This window comes from Polyodon spathula, chromosome 19 (assembly GCF_017654505.1).
Source record: "Polyodon spathula isolate WHYD16114869_AA chromosome 19, ASM1765450v1, whole genome shotgun sequence".
Classification (NCBI taxonomy): domain Eukaryota; kingdom Metazoa; phylum Chordata; class Actinopteri; order Acipenseriformes; family Polyodontidae; genus Polyodon; species Polyodon spathula.
In genome coordinates this window covers 10,290,493-10,315,500 of record NC_054552.1, presented here as the reverse complement: position 1 = coordinate 10,315,500, position 25,008 = coordinate 10,290,493, and the positions used below count along the sequence as shown (strand labels likewise).

General features: G+C 37.9%; 2 protein-coding genes across 6 annotated transcripts in view; one reads left to right on the top strand and one right to left on the bottom strand.

The window, feature by feature from the left end:
- The window catches only part of LOC121295014 (transient receptor potential cation channel subfamily M member 5-like), a 67,644-nt gene extending 43,138 nt beyond the window's left edge, over window positions 1–24,506 (bottom strand). Inside the window, exons 1-3 of the mRNA XM_041219283.1 lie at window positions 24,266–24,506; window positions 20,576–20,702; window positions 9,823–10,102 (exon numbers count right to left, since the gene is read on the bottom strand). Of these exons, the coding sequence (XP_041075217.1) occupies window positions 9,823–10,102; window positions 20,576–20,702; window positions 24,266–24,506 (648 nt within the window). The remainder of the gene's footprint in view (window positions 1–9,822; window positions 10,103–20,575; window positions 20,703–24,265) is intronic.
- The window catches only part of LOC121294686 (synaptotagmin-12-like), a 59,054-nt gene continuing 39,200 nt past the window's right edge, over window positions 5,155–25,008 (top strand). The window contains exons 1-4 of one of the 5 annotated variants that reach the window (XM_041218671.1): window positions 5,155–5,462; window positions 6,372–6,427; window positions 8,362–8,483; window positions 10,708–10,738. The gene's annotated coding sequence lies outside the window, so the exon portion shown is untranslated. Of the gene's footprint in view, window positions 5,471–6,371; window positions 6,428–8,361; window positions 8,484–10,707; window positions 10,739–25,008 lie in introns of all 5 variants that reach the window. The other 4 variants (XM_041218668.1, XM_041218669.1, XM_041218673.1 and 1 more) reach the window with 4 other exon arrangements.

The following is a 25,008-nucleotide window of genomic DNA, read 5'->3' as shown; positions in this document are numbered from 1 at the left end:
CACAGTCTTATGGAACAGATTATAAGAACATAAGAAAGTTTGCAAACATGAGGAGGCCATTAGACCCATCTTGCTCATTTGGTTGTTAGTAGCTTACTGATCCCAGAATCTCATCAATCAACTTCTTGAAGGATCCCAGGATGTCAGCTTCAACAACATTACTGGAGAGTTGGTTCCAGACCCTCGCAATTCTCTGTGTAAAAAAGTCCCTCCTATTTTCTGTTCTGAATGCCCCTTAATCTAATCTTTATTTGTAACCCCTGGTCCTTGTTTCTTTTTTCAGGTCTAAAAAGTCCCTTGTGTCAGTCAATACGACATTCACTTTAAACAAAATCAAGAATGCAATCTGTGTTAAAATTCTCCAGCCTCCATCTGTCCATCTGTCATGATAAAAGTTTATTCCCACTGCAGCCTATTATCTCTGAAACTGTTTTAGCATTCACAGTTCATCCTTCAGATCTTTTCAGATGGTTTGCATGCCATTTTACTGGAGAAGTACTCACAGTGCTTTTATATGTGTGCCACAGGGAAGCTATGCCCCCTTCCCATCTGCTGCTTTCAGTGTGTGCAAAGCTATGGTTGAGGAGCTTGTGCTGGCAACAGATACTAAACACTATAGTCATGCTGTAACTCCAGTTTGTGCTTTTAATGGGCTCTATTTGCAAGCTTTATCACATGAGCCATTTCAGTGTTATTTCAAAGTCTGTTTTTATGAATTAAATAGTTTGATATACATGAAACTGTCCTGTTTTTGGCTTCTTTACCAGTCTACAACAGTTTAATGGGTAGCACTTTATTTGAATCTGACACTGCATTCATAACACCTTTACATAAACCACATGCATAATACTGCAAAGAGGCAAGCTGTCTGACTTTGTAGCCTTTGTAACAATCACGCATAACCAACCTCCTGATTAAAATACATTGCTTGTCATGTTTATCGGTTCGCTAATCAATTGCCCAGAGATTCTGGACGATATAATCAGCGCTCCAGATAAGGTTTTGGGTCTAGGAGTAACTTACCCTCGAGTTTTAAAACTGAGAGTGTAAAATTTATTTTCAGGGGGTAGACTACAACATTACCTTGAAGTCATGAATAATCTCGATAAAAACTGTACAATCTTTATTGCTAATGGGGTAGATATTAAAAAATAGTTTTCCATTTTAACTGCAATTACTATGCTTATTTTTACGCATTAAATTTATATTTAGTGTGTATTTCGGATTTTTTAAATGTATAAAAACAGCAGGTACACAGCTTATCGGGACCGCTGGGTATAATGGTCTAAAAATGGATTTCCCTCCAAACTCCTAATTGTTCTAAATTCTTAATACCCTGGAAGTGTACAGATTGCAATTTCAGGCTGTCAAATCCATTCTCCTCTAAATCAGGATGAATGAAACATTTGTCTTGCTGGTGTTTTATTCAATGGAAAGAAAGAAAGGTGACCAACAGTGCATCATCAAGAATGGTACCAAAAAAGTGGCACATGAATATGTGTCAGATGATAATATAATTAGGTTATGATGTTTTATTGAGGAGCATGCAGCTTCAATTTACTCTTGTTTTACTTTCCCTTCTCAGCGTCCTGTTTCAAATAATAGGGACCTTCTACTGATCTTGTCTGTCTGCTATCTGCCTTGGTAAGAGATAACTGCCTGGATTTTACACCTGTCTTCATCAAACTTTTATAGATGTTTTGGATTGTATTTGGTTGTAATCTGATAAACTCTCGATTTTTATACAAATATTTGAACCTGTTAGGTACTATCAGTATGTGTGTGCACTTGATATATATATTGTTCTCGGTGCCGTTTTAGAAAGTGTTTTTAGACATGCTCAACTCCTTATCAAAATTAATGTATAATTTCTCTTGCAAAAAAAACTTCCATGGCTTCCATTAGCATCCCTTTATTTTTGCCCCTCACTAAATCTGCTTTTGAAAGTGGAGCCTCTGCTATTTCTGTTGGAGGTGTATTCATGCAATACTCATATCGATTTGATTAGTGTAATCATAACCTTATGTTATAGCAATCTAATTTACTGCCATCCTGCAGTGTACTTGCTGGATCTGATACAGACATAATTGATATTAGATGATCTGGGATTTTTAAAGCAATATCTCTCAAGGTTTAAGGGATATTACTGCTGCCATCGATACAGTCACTCACCAGAATGAGAAAGTGCAACATAAATGAAAAAGGATGGAAGGAAACTCAATTATTTATGTATTTCTGTGAGTGAAGGAGCAAACACAACAAGGATTTAAGCAGAATTTAACAAGTTTCCTTTGTTCCAGAAATCAGAAGTCACACTTTTACAGCTTAATCATTATCATTAGACACAATAATGAGGCATCTAGTTATTAACAGAAATTAAGCAGTAGTAAAGTAGTTACCTAATGATCCCGGTCATTAGGGAAATATCAGCCTCACATTTCATTGTAATTAAATAATAATGTTTGAAAGGTAACTACAAACTGTGACTGGTTTATTGAATTTTGGGATTGCTTAAGCTGGACTAAGATATACTAATGCTAGAAGATGTTACACTGCAGTGCTGTCATTGGTGATCTTCACGGTGCTTCAAAGTATGAATACAATAACCAGAATCTGATACTCTGTGTTTATTTACAGAATGGTAATACCAAGATTCATGAAAACTGTTTAAGCAGTTCTCCAGTTATGTTCTCCAGTTACATGTAAGTATGACATACAAAGGGACGGACAGACATCCAGCCCAAACAAACACCCCCAGCCCCACTGTCTGGTGTCCTGCCTAGTAGTGGTGTTCTTCATAAACGCAGGGCATAATTCAATAGACTTGGTAGCCTGTGCTTAGTAAAGGACCAGGACTGAGTTGACAAGGAATAAGGCGCTATTTAGTTTAATAAGTAGATGCAGCTGCATATACAGTATATTACATGCTGAGTTATACTTGCATGGTGATTTCTCAGGTGGCTTTTGAATAGTGTTACTGCTACTGCTTGCCTCTGAGTTTTCTTTGTTCTGTTCTCTGACTAAATAAACACCGCAGTATATTTGCCAATTTTTCTGTAATTCTTAGTGACAGAGACGAAAAATAGATAGATAGATTCAACATAGATTGTTGAATGATTTAAATGCTGTTTCAGTTCATTTTTACCTACTGAAAGACTATTTAGAAAATTGTTACTATTAAGGCATAGTAATATTAATAGATCAGGTAAGTGCAGTAAACAATTATTACCGCACGATCATGTGATCTTGTTCAGCCAATCACAGCACTTAATGTATCCAAGCCATTTTATAAACGGTAAATAAACAGTTGTAGTAAAAAATGTACATAACCCAATGGAAATTTATAATTTCTAGGAAAAATTTTAGGAAAACTCTTTTGTAGCAAATGTTTTGCTTTTGTGGATGAGGAAAAAAAGTTACAAGAAATCGATTACAATTATTTATTTCTACAAAACTCAAAAAATGCTAATTTCATAAAGCTAGAGAAGGATACAAGATTTCCAAGCATTTAAGTAGCCCAATTTCACCTATTGTTTCTATTATCAAGAAATACAAGACTCATGGTATTCTCACAACACTCCCTCAGTCTGGAAGAAAGAAGGTTCTTTCACCAAGAACAAGTAGAAGAATTGTGAGGAAGGTTAATAACAATCCAAGATTGACTGCCAAAGATATTCAAAGTGAATTTACTACAAGTGGGACTGGGGTTTCCATTTCAACCATAGGTCGAGTATTGCATAGTGAAGGTCTAGATGGTCACAGGCAAAGGAAAAAGACACTCTTATGAAAATGTCACAAGGACAACTGAGTAAAGTTTGCAAAACAGTATTTGAGTGATGGATATGAGTACTGGTCAAAGGCTTTGTGGAGTGATGAAACAAAATCGAGCTATTTGGTCATGTTGATAGTCGTTACATTTGGAGAAAGTCTGGTGAGGCGTATAAAGAAATGAACACCATACCTACTGTCAAGCATGGAGGTGGTAATATCATTCTATGGGGCTGTTTTTACTCTAATGGCACAGGACATTTAGTTCCAATACATGGTAAAATGGATTCCACAGCATACCAAAAGATATTGGCCAATCATCTGAAACCATCTGCTACAGAACTTGGTTTAAAGCTCAACTGGACGTTCCAACACAACAACGATCCAAAGCAGGCGTCAAAATCTTAAAGAAGAATAAAATTAGGGGTCTGGAATGGCCTAGTCAAAGTCACGATCTAAATCTGATTGAAAATCTTTGGTATGAGTTGAAGAAGGCTGTACACAAGAGAAGTCCTCCGGATTTGAATGAACTGGAACAATTTTGTGTTGCGGAATGGTCAAAGAATCATGCCAAAAGCTCATTGACAAAAAAGAGGTTACTATTGCTATAGGTGCCTCAACTAGCTATGAATTAAATTTTTCTTGTCAGGATATAAATATTTTTTAATTAGCATTTCTGGAGTTTTGCAAAAAAACAAACAAACAAACAAAAAAAAACATGCTGAAATAAAAAATTGTAATCTATTTCTTGTGACTTTTTTTTCCTCATCCACAAAAGCAAAACTTGCTACAAAAGATTTTTCCTAAAATTATCTGTTTTTGAGAAATTTCTAGAAATTGTACATTTCTATTGGTGCATGTAAAATTTTGACTACAGCTGTATATCTACACATACATATACATGGAAAAGAATGTGCACAGATGGTTTAAAAAAAAAAAAAAAAAAAAAACCCCCCTTTGTACAAAAGTTAGCGTCATTCCCCAATTGTATCACCTGAGCTTTAGACGTCACAGTCTCAGGTGTGTCTAATTAATGTAATTACACATTTGCTCCACTGACATACCGTATAGAACAAACTCCTGCTGTAAAAATATATTGCAAAACTCGCATTGATAACAGCACAGTACCGTTTACATCCCTACATTGACGCACACAATATTGTGTTATTTTGTAGACATAAATAAATAATACAGTGCAAGGAAGTGAAAGTTTAACTTTAACATTTTTTTTTTTTTAATTTCATTTTATTTTTAATTAAACCGGTTTCTTTCTGCAGAATACGGTTCAAAGTGCTTTGGAACGAACTGTTGTGCTGAAGTTGCTTGCCTACTGTGCTTGTTTTTAAAATACTGGTGCAGGTTGAATGCAAGGGTGGGGCTTCTGCAGTCGGGAGGTGGGCTGTTCATAGCATTTAATTTCTGATCACCGAGTTGAACCACTGGGCTCTGTTTCATTGTTTAATATAACAGCAAAACCCTATTTTCCAAAACACCGCTCACACGGTACCTCCTGCCTCTGTGACCAAAAACAGGGATTTACTGGCTCCGTTGTCCAGCCAAGGTTTCCTCTGCATTGGTCCACGACCGACACTCGAGGAATCTCAAGGAAATGTTCTGCTAATGATGCGCGGTGGAAGAAAATCTGCGGAGTTTTTTGCTGCCTCTACTGCGCCAAACTAAACTCCTGCTATATAGTAAGTAGGTAAGCGCAGTTCAGTTCAATCCCAGGACTATGGTTGAAATTTAAATAAAAACGTGTTGTTTTTCTTGAAGAAATATATTATTGTATCTCGGTTGTTTTTTTGTTTTTTTTTAAAGCGCATTGTATTTTTATCGGGGACGGGGACAAGGGGACGGGACAGTGTTTGAATAAAATGGACGTCATTCATCTGTTTATAATTTATACTTGACCAGATTTCCGTTTTCATATTCTTTTTTGATAACGCTTTATTGTAATAAAAAAAAAAAAAAAACGGTTTTAAAGAATCACTGTCCAAAAGAAGTTTATGTGACAGTAATATAATTCAATATTGTGTGTTTACTACAGACTTCAGTGATCCTTTGTATGCTTTACTTTGTTCGTAAGCATGCTTTGTTAACAGTCTGGTTTGTTTACATCCCCGAATATGCATCTTTGAAGCTAAAACAACGTTTTAAAGTGTGTGTGTGTGTGTGTGTGTGTGTGTGTGTGTCATCTTATAATTTAATACACTGGGGTGTTTTTTAATAGTTGAAACCGTAGCCGATCTTTATATTGACAGCCTAAGATTCATAACCCTCTGTTGTGTGTAGGAATGTACTGTGGATCAATAATGTAGCCCTCAGGAAAAAAAAAAAAAAAAAAAAAAACCAGGTTAACAGTCAGAGTACTTCTATACAGATCCACAACTGTTTTCTGTTGAAATAGACACTAACATGTGTTAATTAAACACATATATGTTATGCAAGTGCTATACTGGACATATAATCTGTAACATATAAAAGCTTCATCTTCCTGTTGTAAATCTTTGTCACAAAAGGTGTTGCTATAACTGTAATTTTTCTTTTCATTATTAACATCCTGACAACTGTTTACCCTTAGTCTGTTTTAAATCTCTTTTCAGAATGGCCTCTCTAGTGCACTGATAGCGTAAGGATTATTGCCCACATTGTCAAACAGGTAACACAGCAATAACAGTTCCTCTGAAACGTATTACATTTAGTATTTCTAAGCTATGGAGTGGAGTGTTGGACAATCACTCTGCACTTTTCATAAACTCTCAGTTTCCTTTAAGGCATTTTATGAATTTGCTTCTCCCATTAATGCTTAGGTGTTTCTATTCTGCTAACCACAGGGATTTTCAAGAATATTGCCCAACAAAACGACTCAGTTGAGTCATTTTCTTATTTCAGGTTTATTAGATATTCTTCCTTTCTTCTTCTATTGTGTTGAGTTGCATTTTCTATTTTCTGTATTTGTTCCTTCTGGAAGTCTGCCGCAGCACACTGACAAAATAAATGTTGCCTCCGTAGAAATGTTAAGAATGAGAGGCTGTTCGGAATGCTTTTATGTTATGTTTTTTCTATAAAGCATAGTGCCATCTGGAGGCTACATTTTGTAATTATGCCTTTCAAAGTATGCTCCAAAAGAGAACAATCCACTTTTTGTTGACCATCATCCATTTTCTAATAAATGTTTTCTGTAAAACATTTCAATATTTTCACACATTTGAATTGTATTCCTATTGGGTCATTCCATGCCAACTCAACCAGTGCCATTGGCCGTCTGTCTCAGAATTTCCTAGGAAAATTCACCTGGGGGTTTTCAGTCACTCTGAGTTCAGAAATGATGGCCATTTTTTTTTTTTTTTTAATTCCCCTTCGACCTGTGACCTTGCAAAGGTCAACCTAAAGTTAGAATGGTAAGTGTCCAAACATATCTTTGTGTTACATTAAGTTATTATGACCTAAACTTGGTACAAATAGCAACAATTCTAATTTCAAGGGGGTTTAATGACCATTGGTGGGACTTGAAACCAAACGTTTTTCACAGCATTTTGAAGACTGGTTTCTAAGGTTCTTATAGCAGTACTTACGCATTAGGACCCACTTCCCTTACAGAAGTGAGTAGGGTGCTCCTAGTATTTTTTTTTTCTGAAAAGCCCTGTTCATTAGGAGTAGAACGTGGTGCTACACATGATGGTAGCATCTAAATTGCACCCAGGGTGATTTTTCTGGTCAAGGCCCCTTTCTCACTTTAGGTTGACCTTTGCAAGGTCACAGGTCGAAGGGGACATTTAAAAATAAATAAATAATGGCTATCATTTCTGAATGCAGTGTGTCAGAAAAACCCCAGGTGAATTTTTCTAGGAAAATCTGAGACGGCCAGGCAACGAAATGTTCCTTTTCTGGTTGAGTTGGCGTGGAATGACTCTATTGTATGCCCTGCTCTGTAATAACTGTGGAGTCCAGGCAGAATATAAACATTACTGCAAATGTATTAAAGTGAGATTTGTATTGCTGGTGATGAATTCACCGGTAACAGGTTTAAGAACAGCATAATGCAATGAAACAGCTATGTTCTTAATCCCAGGCCTCCGTGATTCACACAGCTGATGACAGAGCAGAATGCACTCTAGCACTGTATAGTGGCAATAGCATTTCCCCAAGCTCTCATTCCTGTTGGGCTATGCTGGCTGAAACACTGTTTGCATGATTGCTATGCGTTTTGAGGTTTCTTTTGGAGAGATCTAAAATGCGACATCTGCTTTGGATTCATTAAGAAGTACCTTTGTGCTTTTTAAAGAAAAAGGAAAGATTCTCCTTTGAGAAGTATTCCTACGTTTTTAAAGTGCTTTTAATTAAGAACCAGAAATAGCTGCAGTTTTTAGTTAGTGGATTAACGCCAGTGTTTCTGCATTTTATTACTAATAGTAGTTTAACTCTATAGGTCTCAGATGTGCAGTTTTGAAAGGCACGCACGTTATAGAAAATGTATTTTCATTTTAAAATATCTGCTTCAACACTAGAAGGACCTTTTGAAGTGAGCAAGTCTGAGTTGATTAGAGCACTGCCTTTCATTCACTTGAAGGCTTAATTTTCTATTTACACCAGATCTACTTGACACTCCAAACCACACAACCTTCTGGGTGTAAAGAGGAAATTTGCTTGGTCGTGGGATCGGAGGACAGCCAATAAACCTTCAGTTCTGATGAGCTGTGTGGGGAATTGCTGCGGTGAGTGAATGTGATTGGACAGAAATTGAAGAGAAAAATAATAGGCCAATAATCTAAACATTTTAAATATATGTAAAACAGAAATATATACAGAAAATGTGTTGACTAAAGGTATTGTCCCAGCCCTTCAATAAATGCATTAGGTCACAATAGTTTCTGCTGGACTCGCAGCCCATATGAGAGTTGCTGACTGTTGCTGTTTTCCTTGACAAACAGAAAAGGGATATAAAGGGTCTTGACACAAAACAAACCCATTAAATCCGTCTTGACACTAATGGGACTGGAGCAGGTAGTAAAAGGATAAGCCAAATGACACCTGTTCAGTTAGGTAAACAAGTTTAATTGTGATATCCATCACACTTACTGATGTTATAACTCCGGCAACTAAAGCTAACATTGGAGGAAGTCCTTGAATATTGCTCATATTACAGCTATGGCCAAAAGTTTTGCATCACCCTATAGAATTAACACATTTTAAATTAGATCTGCTGAATAATAGTACGTAACCATATTGAATTAAGTACCGCTTTGTAATTTTTCCATATACTTGGCCATAGCTGTAGGGCTGTCTTTTGGTTTAGGAGGGCAGGTGATTGTAGGTTTCTGCTTAAAGCAAACTGGAAAGCATCCGTAGCTGTACTAACTCAGAATCCCCTCATCTTCATCAGGCTTTGTTCTTGCTGGCTATGACAAGCTGTGCCATCTTCACTGTTGGTTTCTGTTGCAGCAGGTCATCCACTTGGTGCACAACATGATTTCAGATGCAGAGAATTGTTTCAAAGCTCTCTCTAACCTGATTACGATAGTTTATTTGGCTTCAACGACCAACATCAGGTCTAAACTAAAATATCAGAGCTAAGGTACAGAATTACAATTAATACATTTTAATATTAGTGCCGATAACATTAAGTATAATTAAAATTTAAGTACAGTTACAGAGTTAGACTTGGATTCTGTTGCATATGAAGTACCGGTAAAACGCAAGATAGAAAAACAAATCGTGGGGACCAGTCAAAAATAATGCTTGTTTCAGTTTGTCTTCCTCAAAAAAAAAAAAAAAAAAATTGTTGAACCGATGAAATGATTTGGATACAAATATACATCTAGACACAAAACTGATTCATTTTTAAGAGAGTCGATTAAACTGAAGTAAGCTCTGCCCCCATCTTCCGCAAGGCACATTGCGGATGCTGTGAGGATATTGATGGTGTAAGGCAATTCCTGGAGACAACAGAGCTTCTCCCTGTGCGCTGGAGACAGCGGGGCTTCTCCCTGAGGCACTGGAGACAGTGGGGCTGGGCACTGTGGACAGGGCAGCGCTGGCAGCGGCAATGCTGACCTCAGTGCAGGGCCCTCCGACAGTGGTGGCACTGACAGGGATGTAGGGTCTTATGGCAGTGGTGATGGTAGCTCCGTCCTCTGAGGCTTTGGAGACGGCTATGGCTCCTTCCCCTTGGGCATGCAGGACAGCACCTCCTCCCTTTCTTGCCTTTGAGCAGGCAACTACTCCTTCTCTGGCATATGGGCAGGCACCAGCTCCTATGCTCGCCTCTGGGCACAGCTGCTTCTCCCCTTCTTCATCACTCTGGTCGGCAGCTGTTCCTTCTCCTCGGGGAGGGCTGGAGACAGCACAATACCGACCTCATCACGGGGCACTCCAGCAGTGGCAACACTAACCTGCACATCTTCCTCACTGTCTCTGCGAGGATGGCATACTACTGCCCCCTCTCCTTCTGTTGCTGCACATTCGTGGCGTCTTGATGTGAAAATAACACATTTAAGACAAAAAAAAAAAGGCTTTTTGGTTTTCATTTAATATTTGCCGGCAAAAAAATGTTAAAGGGACTAACTCTGGCAGTCTGAGTACAGTATACAGCACTGCTTTGAGATTTCAGATCCTTCTACTGTATGCAAATCAAGACCTGAAAACCACAAGTGTGGCTGTTCAGATCAGGCTTGTTCCTCACTGGTTTTAAACTACTGATCCACTTTCAAAATAACTGCTGGAGATGTGCAAAAATAGTACATGAACGTTTCACTGCATTGGTGAGACGGCTGATTTAAAATTGTTAGTGTATATTTGAAGACTGTTACCTACTCCGCTACACCAAGATATTTTGTGAGCAAGAGGACTAAGTAGGGTAAACTGGGCAACAGCAAATACCCCAGACCTAGTCTTATAGGATTCCTAACTCATCTTTATATTTTCCTTCTTTCTTTCCAGTATCAGCCTTTGGGAGCGAAACAATTGAAAGGTAAGCCCTAGCCTGTGATTTTGTACTTGGATCACATGGAGCTGCTACTCAATTTGCACAACATCAATAGCTTGACTGCAGGGAGATTAACATAGAAGTGCTCTGCGGTCAAAATCTGAAATTGGAAATGCAATGAAATCTTGGTAGGTCAGTCGGTGTGTTCGATTTTATATTACTTTCACAAAAATGTAAGGTGAACAGAGCAGGCCAGGCGTCTCCTGAAGTGGAGCTGGTAGAATCAGAATTGATGAGGTGTACTAAGAAACACTGATCAGGAGGTCTGCTGGTTTTTAAAAAAAAAAATAGAAACTTAAATCAACTCCTAAAATCCTTAGACAGCAAGGAAGACTTCTCTCCCCAGGTTTTCTTTTAAAAGCCGCACAGTGGTCTGAACAGGTCTTCAATCTGAGAGAAAGCCTGGGGTTAGAGGGTGCTTGATCTGTTCTAGAGGAACCATTAGATGTAATTTGAATATGTCGTACATTTCCACCAGTGGCCTGTGAAAATAGTTGATTGGTTTGCAGACTTCTCTTATATCATCCATTTTCTTTTGAAACAGACTTGATGTGACCATTTTGAGGATTTTGAAAATTTGGAAACAGCCAAGCGGTGGCCTGTCAATGATTAAGGGTCTGCTGGTCGTTTAAATTCATCTTCATTCAGTTTTTGATTGAATGATGATGTACCTCACTTAGAACCCTTGCTTATTAAATATCTTGATATGTTTTTGTACCCGATTTGGAATGATCAATTTGAATATTGCCTTACCACTGCAACCAACTTACCGACCAGTAGGACTAAAGATCTGCGGGTGACCTCACTTCCCACTGTCAAGCCAATTGGCTCTTTTTCACCCACTGAATATAAACCAGGGAAATTACCAAGCTACTGAACCCTGGAAACAAGGTCTAGAAGGGGAAGTCCCTATCTGGACTCATTAGTTTAGTGGGGGTCGCCGAAGCATGTGAGATAACCCCAACAGACTTTCCTTTCTTACCACTCAGGGTTACCACTTATTTTCATTTATTTGAAGAGATATTAGGTGAGCATTGGGCCAGTGCCAGTTATTTTGAATGTATATATCCATCAGTTATTTTGAATGTACACTGTATATCCGTCAGCGTACGTGTTGCTTTTCTGCAGCTCCCTTTCTTGTTTTAGCTTTCTGTAACACCCTTTGGGAATAAGCCCTAGCCATTGAGCTTACCCTCCATTCACATGGAACTGCTATATTGATTACACAACATTTACAGTAGATGTGCATTGCGGTCAAAATATCACATTGGTTCAGAACAGTATGTGACTTTTGCAGTAATTTTTATATTACTGTGTATGTGTCAACTTAGGATTTGCTCCATGTTTGTAATATATATTTTATTCATACCTAATAGTCTGGATCTGTTTGCCCACATGTTCATGGCACACAGTAATAAAACGTCTATTTTAAATACTGTACTCTGTTTGCTTAGATAGCTATGTTAGTTTAATATGTCCTACGCTGTTTGGAGTTAATCTGTCCAGTTTAGTGACCATATGTCATTTTGGAGTTTTGCCTGTACATTAGCTAGAGAAGTGCTTGTGCAATTGGAAGTACTGTAGTACATACATTTCTTTTCAGTGCCACATATCCATATCAAGAACACATTTTTCAACATATCGATTTTATTTCTTGGAGCACTGTGTTGTTCACTCATAAGGATAGCCATAGGCAACCAATTAACCCCTTAATAAGGGTCCACCCTCCTTAGTGGAATAACCACAATGCTAAACAAACGTTTGTGGAATTTTCTCTGTTTATCCCTGAGACAGAGAGGACTCTGTCACTGTTTTTTGCGCAAATGTATGCAGCTTGGAAGCGCAACAGGAGATGCATTGCTAGGCAACCGATTGAGCAGGTAGGCTCGTCTGGCGCTGAGATCCTGATCAGTGTTGTAGCCAGGATTTTATTTTGGGACTGGATGGGTTTTTTTTTTTTTTTTTTTTTTTTTTTTTTGATGCTGGTTAATAACACTGGTGCGGGGTGGGGGTGTCGGTGGGTGCTGGTGATGGATCTAGAATTTTTGTAGATGGTCAATATTTTTTATATTGTCTCACATAGTTCAATAATTCATTTTGGGGGGGGGGGGGGGGGGGGGGGGAGTGTTGGTGAAGTAAAGCAACATTTTGTTAAGTCACACAAAAAGAAAAAAAAAGCTTTAATACCTTCTAGTTCTGAAGCATATATTCCTCCCGATATGCATGTACTTTTGTTTTAAATTAGCTAAATGTTTGACCCATATAGCTAATATCTCAGGACTTCCATAAAACCCTCTGTACCATCACATTAAATTTCAAATAAGAGAAAAACACTATTCTGCACAGTTCAACAGTGTACACAGAATACAGATAAAACTAAGTGTATTTTAGCTAATTATATTTTTCTGTTTTTTAGAATCACTTTGTATTTTATGTACTGTTTCAGTTATCATGTTTTGGTGACTTTTTAAAACTCAGAAGTTTAAACCACCCTTGTGGTTTCAATAGCTCACTTCAAAACTGCAACACTAGATGTAAGAAGTGTTAAAACACCTAATACATTAAATAAGCATTTTAATGTATCAGGGATTGCAGTGCTGCTTCTGGGCACTGCAATCCTTGATTCTACTCCGCTGTGCAATGCATATTTATAAAAAATATGGGCAAGTAAATTCAATACTGTGGCAGAATTAAAATTGATCGCAAAGTTTGCCTAAATGTCTGATTGAGGATTTATGTCCCATGGTTTTTAAATGAGCTCTTTCATACTTCTGTACTTCAGAGAGAAGTCCACATCCTGTAAATCAGAAGTAAACACATTTAAACGGGATCATTTTTCTTTATCTTTCTCCTATTAAGTTGCCAAACAGTGACATTTGCTTGAAGAGAAGAATGTACGGCAGTGCAGCTGTCCTGAGACTGAACTAGTGTTTTGATAATCACTTCAGTACATTGATTTCTTACTAAACAAGTGCAAGTCATGAGCCGTTAAAAACGGCAGAGATTCGGAGCAACTCTTTTTTCACTGTGAATGTCACATTGTAGCCCTTCATACTCATTATACAGCATCTAGTTCAATAAGCCAAATGGTTTCAGCAAACAGTGCAGTAACTTAGTTGACTGACTTCTTCCAATGGGAATCTTCACCTGGGTTCTTTACATGAGATCCAATTCTGCCACAGGACCTTTTGATCATTTCTGTCTCTGTGCTGACATTTAACCTTTTTTGGGAAGTAAAAATCTCGTGAGATGTTGCAACCAACCAGGTTTAATGGAGGCGGTTTAAAAAACAGATTGGATTTGACAGTGTTGTATTTGAACTTTCCAAATCTCACTGCACTGAAATTAGTTTGGCCTTTTATTATATTAACAATGTGATGCTGTGTGTTGATAAAACCCTTTAACGAGTGTGTTATTGGAATATTATAAAGCTCATTTTTACCATGGCATAGCTGGATCACTAACGTTATATTTGTGAGGCATTCAAAAGGTTAAACTTAACAAGCCAATAAAGTATTTGAGATGCTTAAAAATGAAAACAGAAGAGCTGTGTTTCTCAATACACCTGAAAGCAAAGGGAATTGCTTTAGTCCTCTTGTACTTCGTTTTCTGGTACTTTTAACCTCCAGGGGAAGAAGTGTCAGTGTCCTGATGGATGAGAGACTGGGTCTCATATCTACAGGGCTGTTTCTTCCTTTCCCTCCCAGACGACGGGAGAATGAATAAACCTGGAAACCTCCGTCAAGGGAAATACACGTTGATTTAATCATTGTGCATTGTCTGTGACTTAGGGTGTGATCTGGTGGCTGCATTATTATCGCAATTAATCACCTTTTTCTACATCAACAGATGGAAAAGTCAGTAGGGCCCTTTTGCAATGCTGCTGTAATAATAATAATAATAATAATAATAATAATAATAATAATAATCCTAACTGGGTTTGAAGAATCTAAGACTAGGTGTTACATGCCCCTCCAGAAATAAATGTATGGCGTGTTACTATTTTAAGAGCAATCTCAATATTGAAAGGATTAGCATTTTCTTAGAAATTAATATAATCTGCTTAGGGTGAATCTAAAGCTTTTGTTTTCTTCTAATTGAGCCGTATGTTCTATTCAAGGGATCTGTACGAAGGATAGCATGTAGTGGAATTTTGATCTCTCTTGCATGATTTATACTACCAGTAATTTTTTTTTAGAAGTGTTTCCATAATTGCTGTAAATCATTAAATATTGTGCTTTTTGCACTGCTATGTGTGACTAATGCAGAAAACTCAATACTGTTAATTTGGAGAAGGATTGCCTTTGTTCTATTACAGGAACAGTCAAGAACTAATTACACACCGTATCATAATGTGAAGAAGACGTGTAATTTCTTAGACAGGTACCCACAATAGAATCCACAGGAGCTGCCACTGAAGAACTGAACAGATTCCACACGTGAGCTAATGTATTTACAGTCGCACAATAACTGGTCATCCAAAGGGAATTGAATTATCTTTTCACATTTTCAATGTGATGAAATTACGCACGCTGGATTAGGAGGATACAAACAATCCCTGTGCAGTGTTAGTAATAAGCATTAAAGAATGGTATTCTACTTTCAGGTTGACATATTTCACCGTGTAGTGTGTACTGAGCATAGTTAATTAGCCTGTCGATTAATCGATTACTTGATTCCACTTGCCATCCCTAGTACTAATAGTGTTACAGAACAGCAAACGCATTTCTTACCGTTGCTTCCTATTGTGTTGTACATATTCCTGCAATATATTTTTCAACAGTATTTTTTCACATATCCTTGGTCATAAATCAGTTTAAAACTTTCACATTTCCGTTTCATATATTAAAATTACAGAAAATACCAGCAGTGTAGCCATAACGGATTATTGTTTTTTTTTTTTTTTTTTTGGTTGGGGTTTTTTTTTTTTTTTACTGATAGTGTTCTGTAAATTTGTCAATTTACAGATGTTTGCGTCCTTTACAATTACAATTTTAAAAGTTGTTACTTTACAATATTCTATAAATTTAGAGGCATTACTTTTTATATGCTTTTACATTTTTTTTTTTTTTTTTTTTTTTTTTTTTAAAGAAACACGATAATTTCACTGAGTGGAACAGAACATTATATTTGTTAAAATACAAAAGCAAATTTATACATTTGACATTGTGGATAAGTTTAATGAAAATCCACTTCGCAAGTTCTGAAAAACAGGCCCTCTGTCTACCATGGACTTTTAATGAAGGCCAGACTAGATGAGTTGTTTTTACACCCATTTTGCCTGTGACAGCACTAGTGAGCTTCACAGTACAGGGTATTGGTGTGGCAAATAGAACTAGACTAATGTGTGGGTTAGAATATATTATCACACAAGAAAATATGTCTTGAGTTGATTTTGGTAAATAATGCACGAGTGGCACTGAATGTGTTATTTTATAGAATTATGTTTCTTAAGGAACACAAAAATGAATAACACAAAATATTTCAGTAGTTCTTGTTTGTCAGTTTTTGTATTTGTTACAAATGTTACAGATAAACAAGAAATGTAGAGTAGTGTTTTTTTTTTATTGTTTTTATTCATAAACTGCTGAAAGAATGCATATTACATAACAAATGATAGGGAGGGAGACAAGTGTAATGACGGCTATGGATGGGAAGCTCCCTGTCAGAATGTAGAGTTATTAATTAAGCAAATTCAGTGTGAGCTTAATTTAATTTTTTTATCTAATCATTTTTAATAATTCTGACATCTATCTAAAAGGTTATTTTTGAATTGACGAATAAACAAGAAAAATCTGATTTCCTGCAGGGTGTGACAGATGGGAATGAAGTGGCGGGCATTCGTAGCAGTTTAATAATTAATTTCCTTTCCACCTTCTGCTCAGAACCTTGCTTACGCATCTACTTAATTTTGGCTTTGTTAAAAAAAAAAAAAAATTATATAGCAGCAACTTTAATGTTTTGAATAATGCATAGAGGGAGTGTTAATGTTTAATAGGTGAACCGCATTTATTTTGTTAGTTGTAACATATTTTATATATAAGATAATAATACAAGCCCCTTATTGTGGGTTCCGCTGGGTGAATCACTCTAGAGTAGAGCTGTTATTAATTCACTGCACTACATATTCTAGACGTTATTTCCTTTTCCTGTTTTGTTCTTGGATGGAGAGAGTTAAGATGGCGATGTACCTGTAAAGCTGGACTGCTGCAAGATACGGTGACTGTCACAAGAAAAGCCATCCTCTGGCCAAAGAAAGCCCTTTGCATCGATAAGCAAGCAGTTGTCTACAATTGGATAATGGTTTATCAATTGGATGGTATTCAATTTGAATTAGCTTTTACTCCTTGAATTTATTTTACGCAAGTTTCATCACATTTTGATAAGATGTCACTCACTCTCTTGTATTTTTAAACCTGTGATGTCAGAAAGCAATAGTGACATCAAAAGGCAGTATTGAGTGAATATTGGCTGGTTTGTGGGCAATAGCGCTATTTTTGATCATGTGACCCTGCAGTAGCCAACAGTGTAGACAAGATTTTGATATTCTCAATAATATGACTGAGGAATGTTCAGCGGTAACTGAGAAACCTTTTTGTTTTTCATGATTTAAATTTAATTTTAATACTATTCAGTAAACAGTATATTTAACATCAGTGTATGATTGACATTATGAGTGGGTGTTGCAATATGTGGCAGGAATAGTTTATAATTTCATTAAAAATAATTCATGATTTAAAAAAAAAATAAAAAAAATTCTAAGAAGAAAACAAAGTGGAATGTGTGCCTAATTAGAAATAAGGTGAACGTGTCCTTAGGAAAGCCCCCATGCTATCTCTGTAGAGGACACTGCTGTAGTGGCACGTGCTCCTCAGGGAACCGTTGCAGCAGCCTGGAAGAAAGAGAGCGCAATTAAACGCCCACACACTGAAGAGAGCTGTTCAGTGCAGAGGCATGTTTACTAGCCTCTCTGGCTTTGTTATTCTGGTTTCTCTGCAATGCACTTTATCATTATTTTCATCTCAACAGCACAAACTTGCCGGCTAATTGAACACATCCACAGTTTCTATGGCTTTAAGTTTATTACTGTTTTTAAAAAATAAAGTGAAACGCCAATTTTAGCTAGTTGAAAATGAGAAAACAACATGAAACTAGCCTCCAAATAATAGCTTTACAGAAAGCCTTCTGTTTCACCTTATCCTGCCTGTAACATGGTGATGGTCCGAGCTCACCCCTACCCACAATCATAGTATGCTGTCAGGAACACTGAGGTCTTTAAAACACAGGAAAACAGCACATCGTAATGTTCACAGGTTTAAATCAATATTTGTTTATGCACTGGATACTTCACTCAGACTACAAATGACAACTGATGCTCACAGGCTAGCAGGTTGTAAATGCAATGACTGACATTCACACAGACAAGATCACGACTGGCCTAATAATCCTCCTGAAGAGAGACGCAGCATTTTATAATCGCCAGCCCCGCCTACCAACAGGATTAATTATTCAATAAACATTTTTTACCTGGAATGATTTTATGCAAAAATAAACTCTTATTTAACATTCATATACTTTACATGTTTCTTCTCATTTATACATATTTGTTTAACTTGCATGGACCGTCTTTGTTTACAAACACGATCGTTAAACTATTATTGCGCATTATTATTATCATTCTCATTATTATTCTGTTGTCCTTAATTATTACCAGTAAAGACTGAAAATTTGCATTACCACAGCTTTTTCGCCAGTAGAATAACAATCACACTAACAGGCAATTCAGTATTACAGTGAGGGTCTCGCCCTCACACTCCCCATGGGCAAGAGTTTATCCCCTACTACAATATCAGGCACACACTCTTGTGTAAACTGCCTGTTCCTGTAGTACATTTGTATATGTATTGTGCAGTATGTACAGTACTGTGCAAAAGTTTTAGGCAGGTGTGAAAAAATGCTATAAAGTAAGAATGCTTTCAAAAATAGACATGTTAATAGTTTATACCAATTAACAAAATGCAAAGTGAGTCAACAGAAGAAAAATCTACATCAAATCAATTTTTGGTGTGACCACTCTTTGCCTTCAAAGCAGCATCAATTCTTCTAGGTACACTTGCACACAGTTTTTGAAGGAACTCGGCAGGCAGGTTGGCCCAAACATCATGGAGAACTAACCACAGTTATTCTGTGGATTTAGGCAGCCTCAGTTGCTTCTCTCTCTTCATGTAATCCCAGACAGACTCGATGATGTTGAAATCAGGGCTCTGTGGGGGCCATACCATCACTTCCAGGACTCCTTGTCGCTTAAGATAATTCTTAATGACTTTCGCTGTATGTTTGGGGTCGTCATGCTGCAGAATAAATTTGGGGCCAATCAGATGCCTCCCTGATGGCATTGCATGATGGATAAGTATCTGCCTATACTTCTCAGCATTGAGGAGACCATTAATTCTGACCAAATCCCCAACTCCATTTGCAGAAATACAGCCCCAAACTTGCAAGGAACCTCCACCATGCTTCACTGTGTCCTGCAGACACTCATTCGTGTACTGCTCTCCAGCCCTTCGGCGAACAAACTGCCTTCTGCTACAGCCAAATCAAATTTTGACTCATCAGTCCAGAGCACCTGCTGCCATTTTTCTGCAGCCCAGTTCCTGTGTTTTCGTGCATAGTTGAGTCGCTTGGCCTTGTTTCCACGTCGGAGGTATGGGTTTTTGGCCGCAAGTCTTCCATGAAGGCCACTTCTGACCAGACTTCTCCGGACAGTAGATGGCTGTACCAGGGTCACACTGTTTTCTGCCAGTTCTGAGCTGATGGCATTGCTGGACATCTTCTGATTGTGAAGGGAAGTAAACATGATGTGTCTTTCATCTGCTGCAGTAAGTTTCCTTGGCCGACCACTGCGTCTACGGTCCTCAACGTTGCCCGTTTCTTTGTGCTTCTTCAAAAGAGCTTGGACAGCACATCTGGAAACCCCTGTATGCCTTGGAATTTCTGCCTGGGAGAGACCTTGCTGATGCAGTATAACTACCTTATGTCTTGTTGCTGTGCTCAGTCTTGCTGTGGTGTATGACTTTTGACAGTAAACTGTCTTCAGCAACCTCACCTTGTTAGCTGAGTTTGGCTGTTTCTCACCCAGTTTTATTCCTCCTACACAGCTGTTTCTGTTTCAGTTAATGATTGTGTTTCAACCTACATATTGAATTGAAGATCATTTGCACCTGTTTGGCATAATTGTTTAATTATACACCTGACTATATGCCTACAAAATCCCTGACTTTGTGCAAGTGTACCTAGAAGAATTGATGCTGTTTTGAAGGCAAAGGGTGGTCACACCAAATATGGATTTGATTTAGATTTTTCTTCTGTTGACTCACTTTGCATTTAGTTAATTGATAAATATAATCTATTAACATGTCTATTTTTGAAAGCATTCTTACTTTACAGCTTTTTATTCACACCTGCCTAAGACTTTTGCACAGTACTGTATGTCTGGTTCCTAAGATTTTCCTATGACGGCAACTTGGTATGGGTGTGAAGTGTCAGATGTGTCAAACTAATGTAATCTTCAAGTTGCTTTGAATGATCTAGTTTACATAAATTTCTGTTTCAGTCATCAAATCCTGCCACCTTTAAAACAAAGTTTTAAAGCACTGCTATGTTTTTACTAAAGCTCTTGGAACCATGTCTACCCTCAGCATGTTGCTTCTAGTGGGTGGTAAGTTATACGTTAGTAAGAACAAATGTGGTGTTTCTTGCAATGGAAGTCTTTATTCCCATCCTTGACCAAGCTTTTAAAATCAACAACAATCTAATCTTAACTTTGACTCCTGAAGCCCGTCACAACACTGTGAGTCCCCTTCCTGTGCATCAGACGTAAGGACCCCTCCAGGCATAGACTGGGAGTCCTGTACTGAGTGTGAGATTGGGTGGGATCCTGATATAGTACCTGTTGCAGAGGAAGAGGAATATAAAGTGGTAAACTTGACAAGGAGCTGTGTGACGACTTAATGCCAGTTGAGAAAATAGATTTAAAACTAATAGTTAAACCATTTTAAGATTGTTTTGTGTTTGTAAGGCAGTTTAATCCCCAGTGCAGGCCTGTGTTATTCCTTTTGCAAAGTAGTATTTATTTACCATTAGGAGGTACGACTGGCTAACATCGTTTTGAAATTATTTGCATACATATTTGAATAGAGTTGACGTCTGACTTTATTAGTATTATCTACTGCAATGTTTGTTCTGTGACATGAAGTAACGTTTTTTTTTTTTTTCCATAATAAATCGATAGCAGTAAACTTAACCTAATTTGTTGCTATGGGCAAAGGCCATTGGTCTCATAACCATCTCCCGTCGCAAGATGTGAAAAACGAAGAGTGCTAGAGAGGGCAGTGCAAAAACCTAAGCTGGCAAATGGATGGAGCTGTGGGAAATATGCTTTTCACCGCTGCAAGTGAAGCCCATTCGTTTGAGATGTCAAACTGAGGGCCATATGTTTTGAAAGTAATTTCTTCTAACCTCGGGTATGGATAATCCATTCACACTTGTTAGGGATGTGATTTATTCCTGTGTTTAGTTTCTCACATGTAGGCTTTAACTGTTGAAAAGAAAGAAATACCACAGAGATACTGTACTGTTGAAATCCCAGAGGCAGATTTTCCCAGTGTTTCTCAACTTTTAATGAAAAGTAGAAAAAACAAACAATGTATGAGCACATGCAGTAGTGCACTGTTTTATAGGGGTCTTTCCAGCTGAAGCGGGCTGGATTTTGGCAAGGTGTTTCCTCAGTGGTTAATGATGCATAACTGCAGTTTTAACTCCAGGTTCCAGTTTAGGTGCTGTGTGCGTTCTAAAAAGAAAATGTCTGAAGGTGGCAAGAAGTGGCAGTTCTAAATATGTTTTCCCCTCCTTGGATAACCTAGACAGACTTGTTTTTAAGGGCAATCCAACCAAAATAAAGAATATATTAATTGACGCAAGGACCCATCTTTAGCTGGAATGAGAGCCCATAATGAAGGAAAAAAAATAAAAACTTATCATTTTGTTTCCCCCATGTGCATTGCGTACTGTATAATATTTTTTTTACACAGTAGTCTTTATTATTCATGCTATTCTCTATGGATGGGTTTCCCCCAGGGTGTCTAATGTAAGGTGAATTGGTTTTGAATAAAACATTTTTTACTCTACATAGAGGTAGGAAAATAATTCCAGTAAATCTTAATGGCTGTTGCCATCACTCTGTGTGTCTCACACTGTCTTTAAAAAAGACACACGGTGGTACGTTCATTAATTTAGTAATAGTAAGTATTAATGAACAGTCTTTACCGATTTGCTCCTTGCAGATATTTCTATACTTCTGGCATGGACACCCATTTCTTTGGGTCGCATGATGGAGAAACGTTAGAAGCTTGTTAGTCAAAAGCAGCAATTGGTTAATGAGGAGAGCGAGAACATGAGGCTTCTGGGAGCTTTCATGTTTGCCGGAAATGCAACATTGAAATATCTGCTCATTTGGGTTGGATATATGTTAAAGTACACTAGAACTGTTCTGTTGTCACTATGAGCTTTAATAGTGTAGGAAGAACAGTAACCACAAGCATGTGCTTTTGTTTTATAGTGAAATAAAATTGTGATCTGTTTCTTCATCCAGGAACATACTAGTCTGTGCTGTGTCTCATCAGGGAACTTATTGTTTGTTTCCTCCTCCAACGTCAGAGGAAATTGAAAAAACAATTGGATTGCAGCCTCCCTGGGACCTCTGCAGGCATTCAGTGAATGCAATTTTTTATTTTTTATTTTTTTCTGCAGAGGTCCCAGTTTTAAATGATACTTGAACCAAGTTTAATAGTCATAGTACTGCATTATGCAGTTGTTATTACTGGTAAGCTTCTTGTCACAGGGATATAGTGGAGATGGAGATTTATAAGCTGTATGTCCATATACACGTCACATTCATAATGCAGACCTACTTATTCAGTTCGAATTTGGTCTGGCTTCTGAATTCTTTAGCGTATGCTCCAGTTGACTCTATTTCATGAAACTTTGCATGGACATATTTTACAATCCACTACTGAACTTGCTATACTATCCATCACACCACAGGAGAATATATTTCAGTGTCACTCAATGCAGCGCATTAACCTTTTAGGGTCCGCCCAATATTAAATATCCCGCTGGCGACCTGGCCCTTTAACTATTTTTACTCGGGCACTGCTTGTCATACGTCATCGAAAAGAGGAAACTCAGGCCTTTAAAACAAGGTCCTGCTTGTGTATTTGCGGTAGATGACCATATTAGGAATGTTTTGGAATGTTGCTGCTGCGCTGAAGACAGACCTACCTCTGTGCAGTAAACAAACATTTTTCACACAAAATCTTTACAAAATATGAGAAATGGCGACACCGAAGGCACAAGGACCTCTTTTTATATTTATATTATATATATATATATATATATATATATATATATATATAATTTTTTTTTTTTTTTTTTTTTTTTTTTTGTGTATCAGATACGTGTGACTCGACAAATCCCAATGCAACGGGACCAGCAGTGTCACCTGCTGGACCGATAAGTGGTGTCACTTGTCGGGGTAACATGATCAGTGTACTGGTCCACGGACCCTGCTTTTAAACTTACACACAAAAAACCCCCCCCCCCCAAACGTGCAAAAGTTAATTAGTCAGTATTTGGTCCAACGAAAACACAGGAATACATAGGACCATTTTTATCCAATTTGTTCAAAATTGTTCAATTTGTTCAAAATGTTTTTTCCATGTTCCCTAAATGTTGAAGTTTCATTGTGCACTGTCAGATTTGAGCTGGCCATGCTAAAATATTTCTTACAAACAGTAAATGTGTTTTGTTTTTTTTTGTTTTTTTTTTCCCCAAAGGCATCACTTTTTCTGTGGTTTTTGTTATCTGTATTGAACAGGGTGAGTTTCAGATTATTTCACTGTTTTTTTGAAAGCCTAGTGGTGCACATTCATTTCATGTATGACATGTATCTGTAACCTTTATAGTTAAGAGTTATAGCCACAAATCTAACTACAGTAAAAAAAAAAAAAAAAAGAGAACAGGTGAAAGTAGCTTGGACCCAAAATATATTTGCTTATTCAGCAAGTAAAGAAATGTCTTTATGCTGGGTTTTAGTAGATCATAACTTGGATTTGTAAGTGCTGGATAATGTTTAAAATAGAAAGAACAATAAGAACATAGCATTACGTGTGGTGTAATTGTCACGTAGCCCTTCCTGCTACATTTACTGTACTGTAGGTGAATCCTCTCAAAGCCCACTGTTGCTATTATGCTTGACTAATACCTCCTACACTGCCTCAAACTTTGCCTGCTGCAATCACAGATGCAGCGACCTTGAAGGTTAATGGTTACATTTCTATTTCAGGGAACCAGGGTTATGATAATAACCTAATGTTCCTTTTTTAAGTACGAAATGTAACCATTTCCGCAATATTGCTGAACGACTGGAATGCTAAGGCTAAGCTGAGAGGCTACTTCCATGTTCCATACGGAACCCCAGTAACAAGTAGCTAGATCTAAACAATTGAGGGACAACATCTATGTCTGTGTTGTAAGGGTTGACTGCAATTGTTGTTGCATCGTCAGCATTTTCAACCTCCTTCGGCTCAGATACAGGTTGACTGGTCTGAGGTCGAGGGTCCTGCTTGGCCACTAGGAAGTACCTGGAGTAGATCCCTTCCTCCAACTTGAGGGGTCTGTCATGCGAATAGCCCATTTTTACAACATCCGTGATGGATGTTGTAGTCACGCCGTTAGAGGGAGAGGGGCCGTGCTTGAACTGCTGCGAGCAGCCGGTATGAACGGTAGTAAGCACCCAGATGTCTGTGGTGCACTGACGCCAATAGTCCAGGTGGCTCTCTGAGAGAGGTCCCTTTCCAAATAGCTCCCTGAGAAATTCCTAGGGCTGCTGCTCAGCCTGTGGCTTGACCTGCGGCTTCTATCTGTGCAGGATGGGGGAACCAATTAAAGTCTCCATGGCGAGCAGCTGCGTGCCAATTCCGAGCATCACTGCTGACTGCGGGCACAGCTGGCGTCCGCACTGGTCAGTAGCGGGCTGTGTAGGATGGGGTAGAGACACTGTCATGTTGGTATGGTACCGGGTTGGTTCGGTTCGGCGAGTTTAGTCCCAGGTCAGTACAGTTTGTTACGGGCACAGTACCGGGTTGGCAGCGTTGCTGTACCGGTGTGGTACTCTCTGGCAAAATGGCAAAACCACT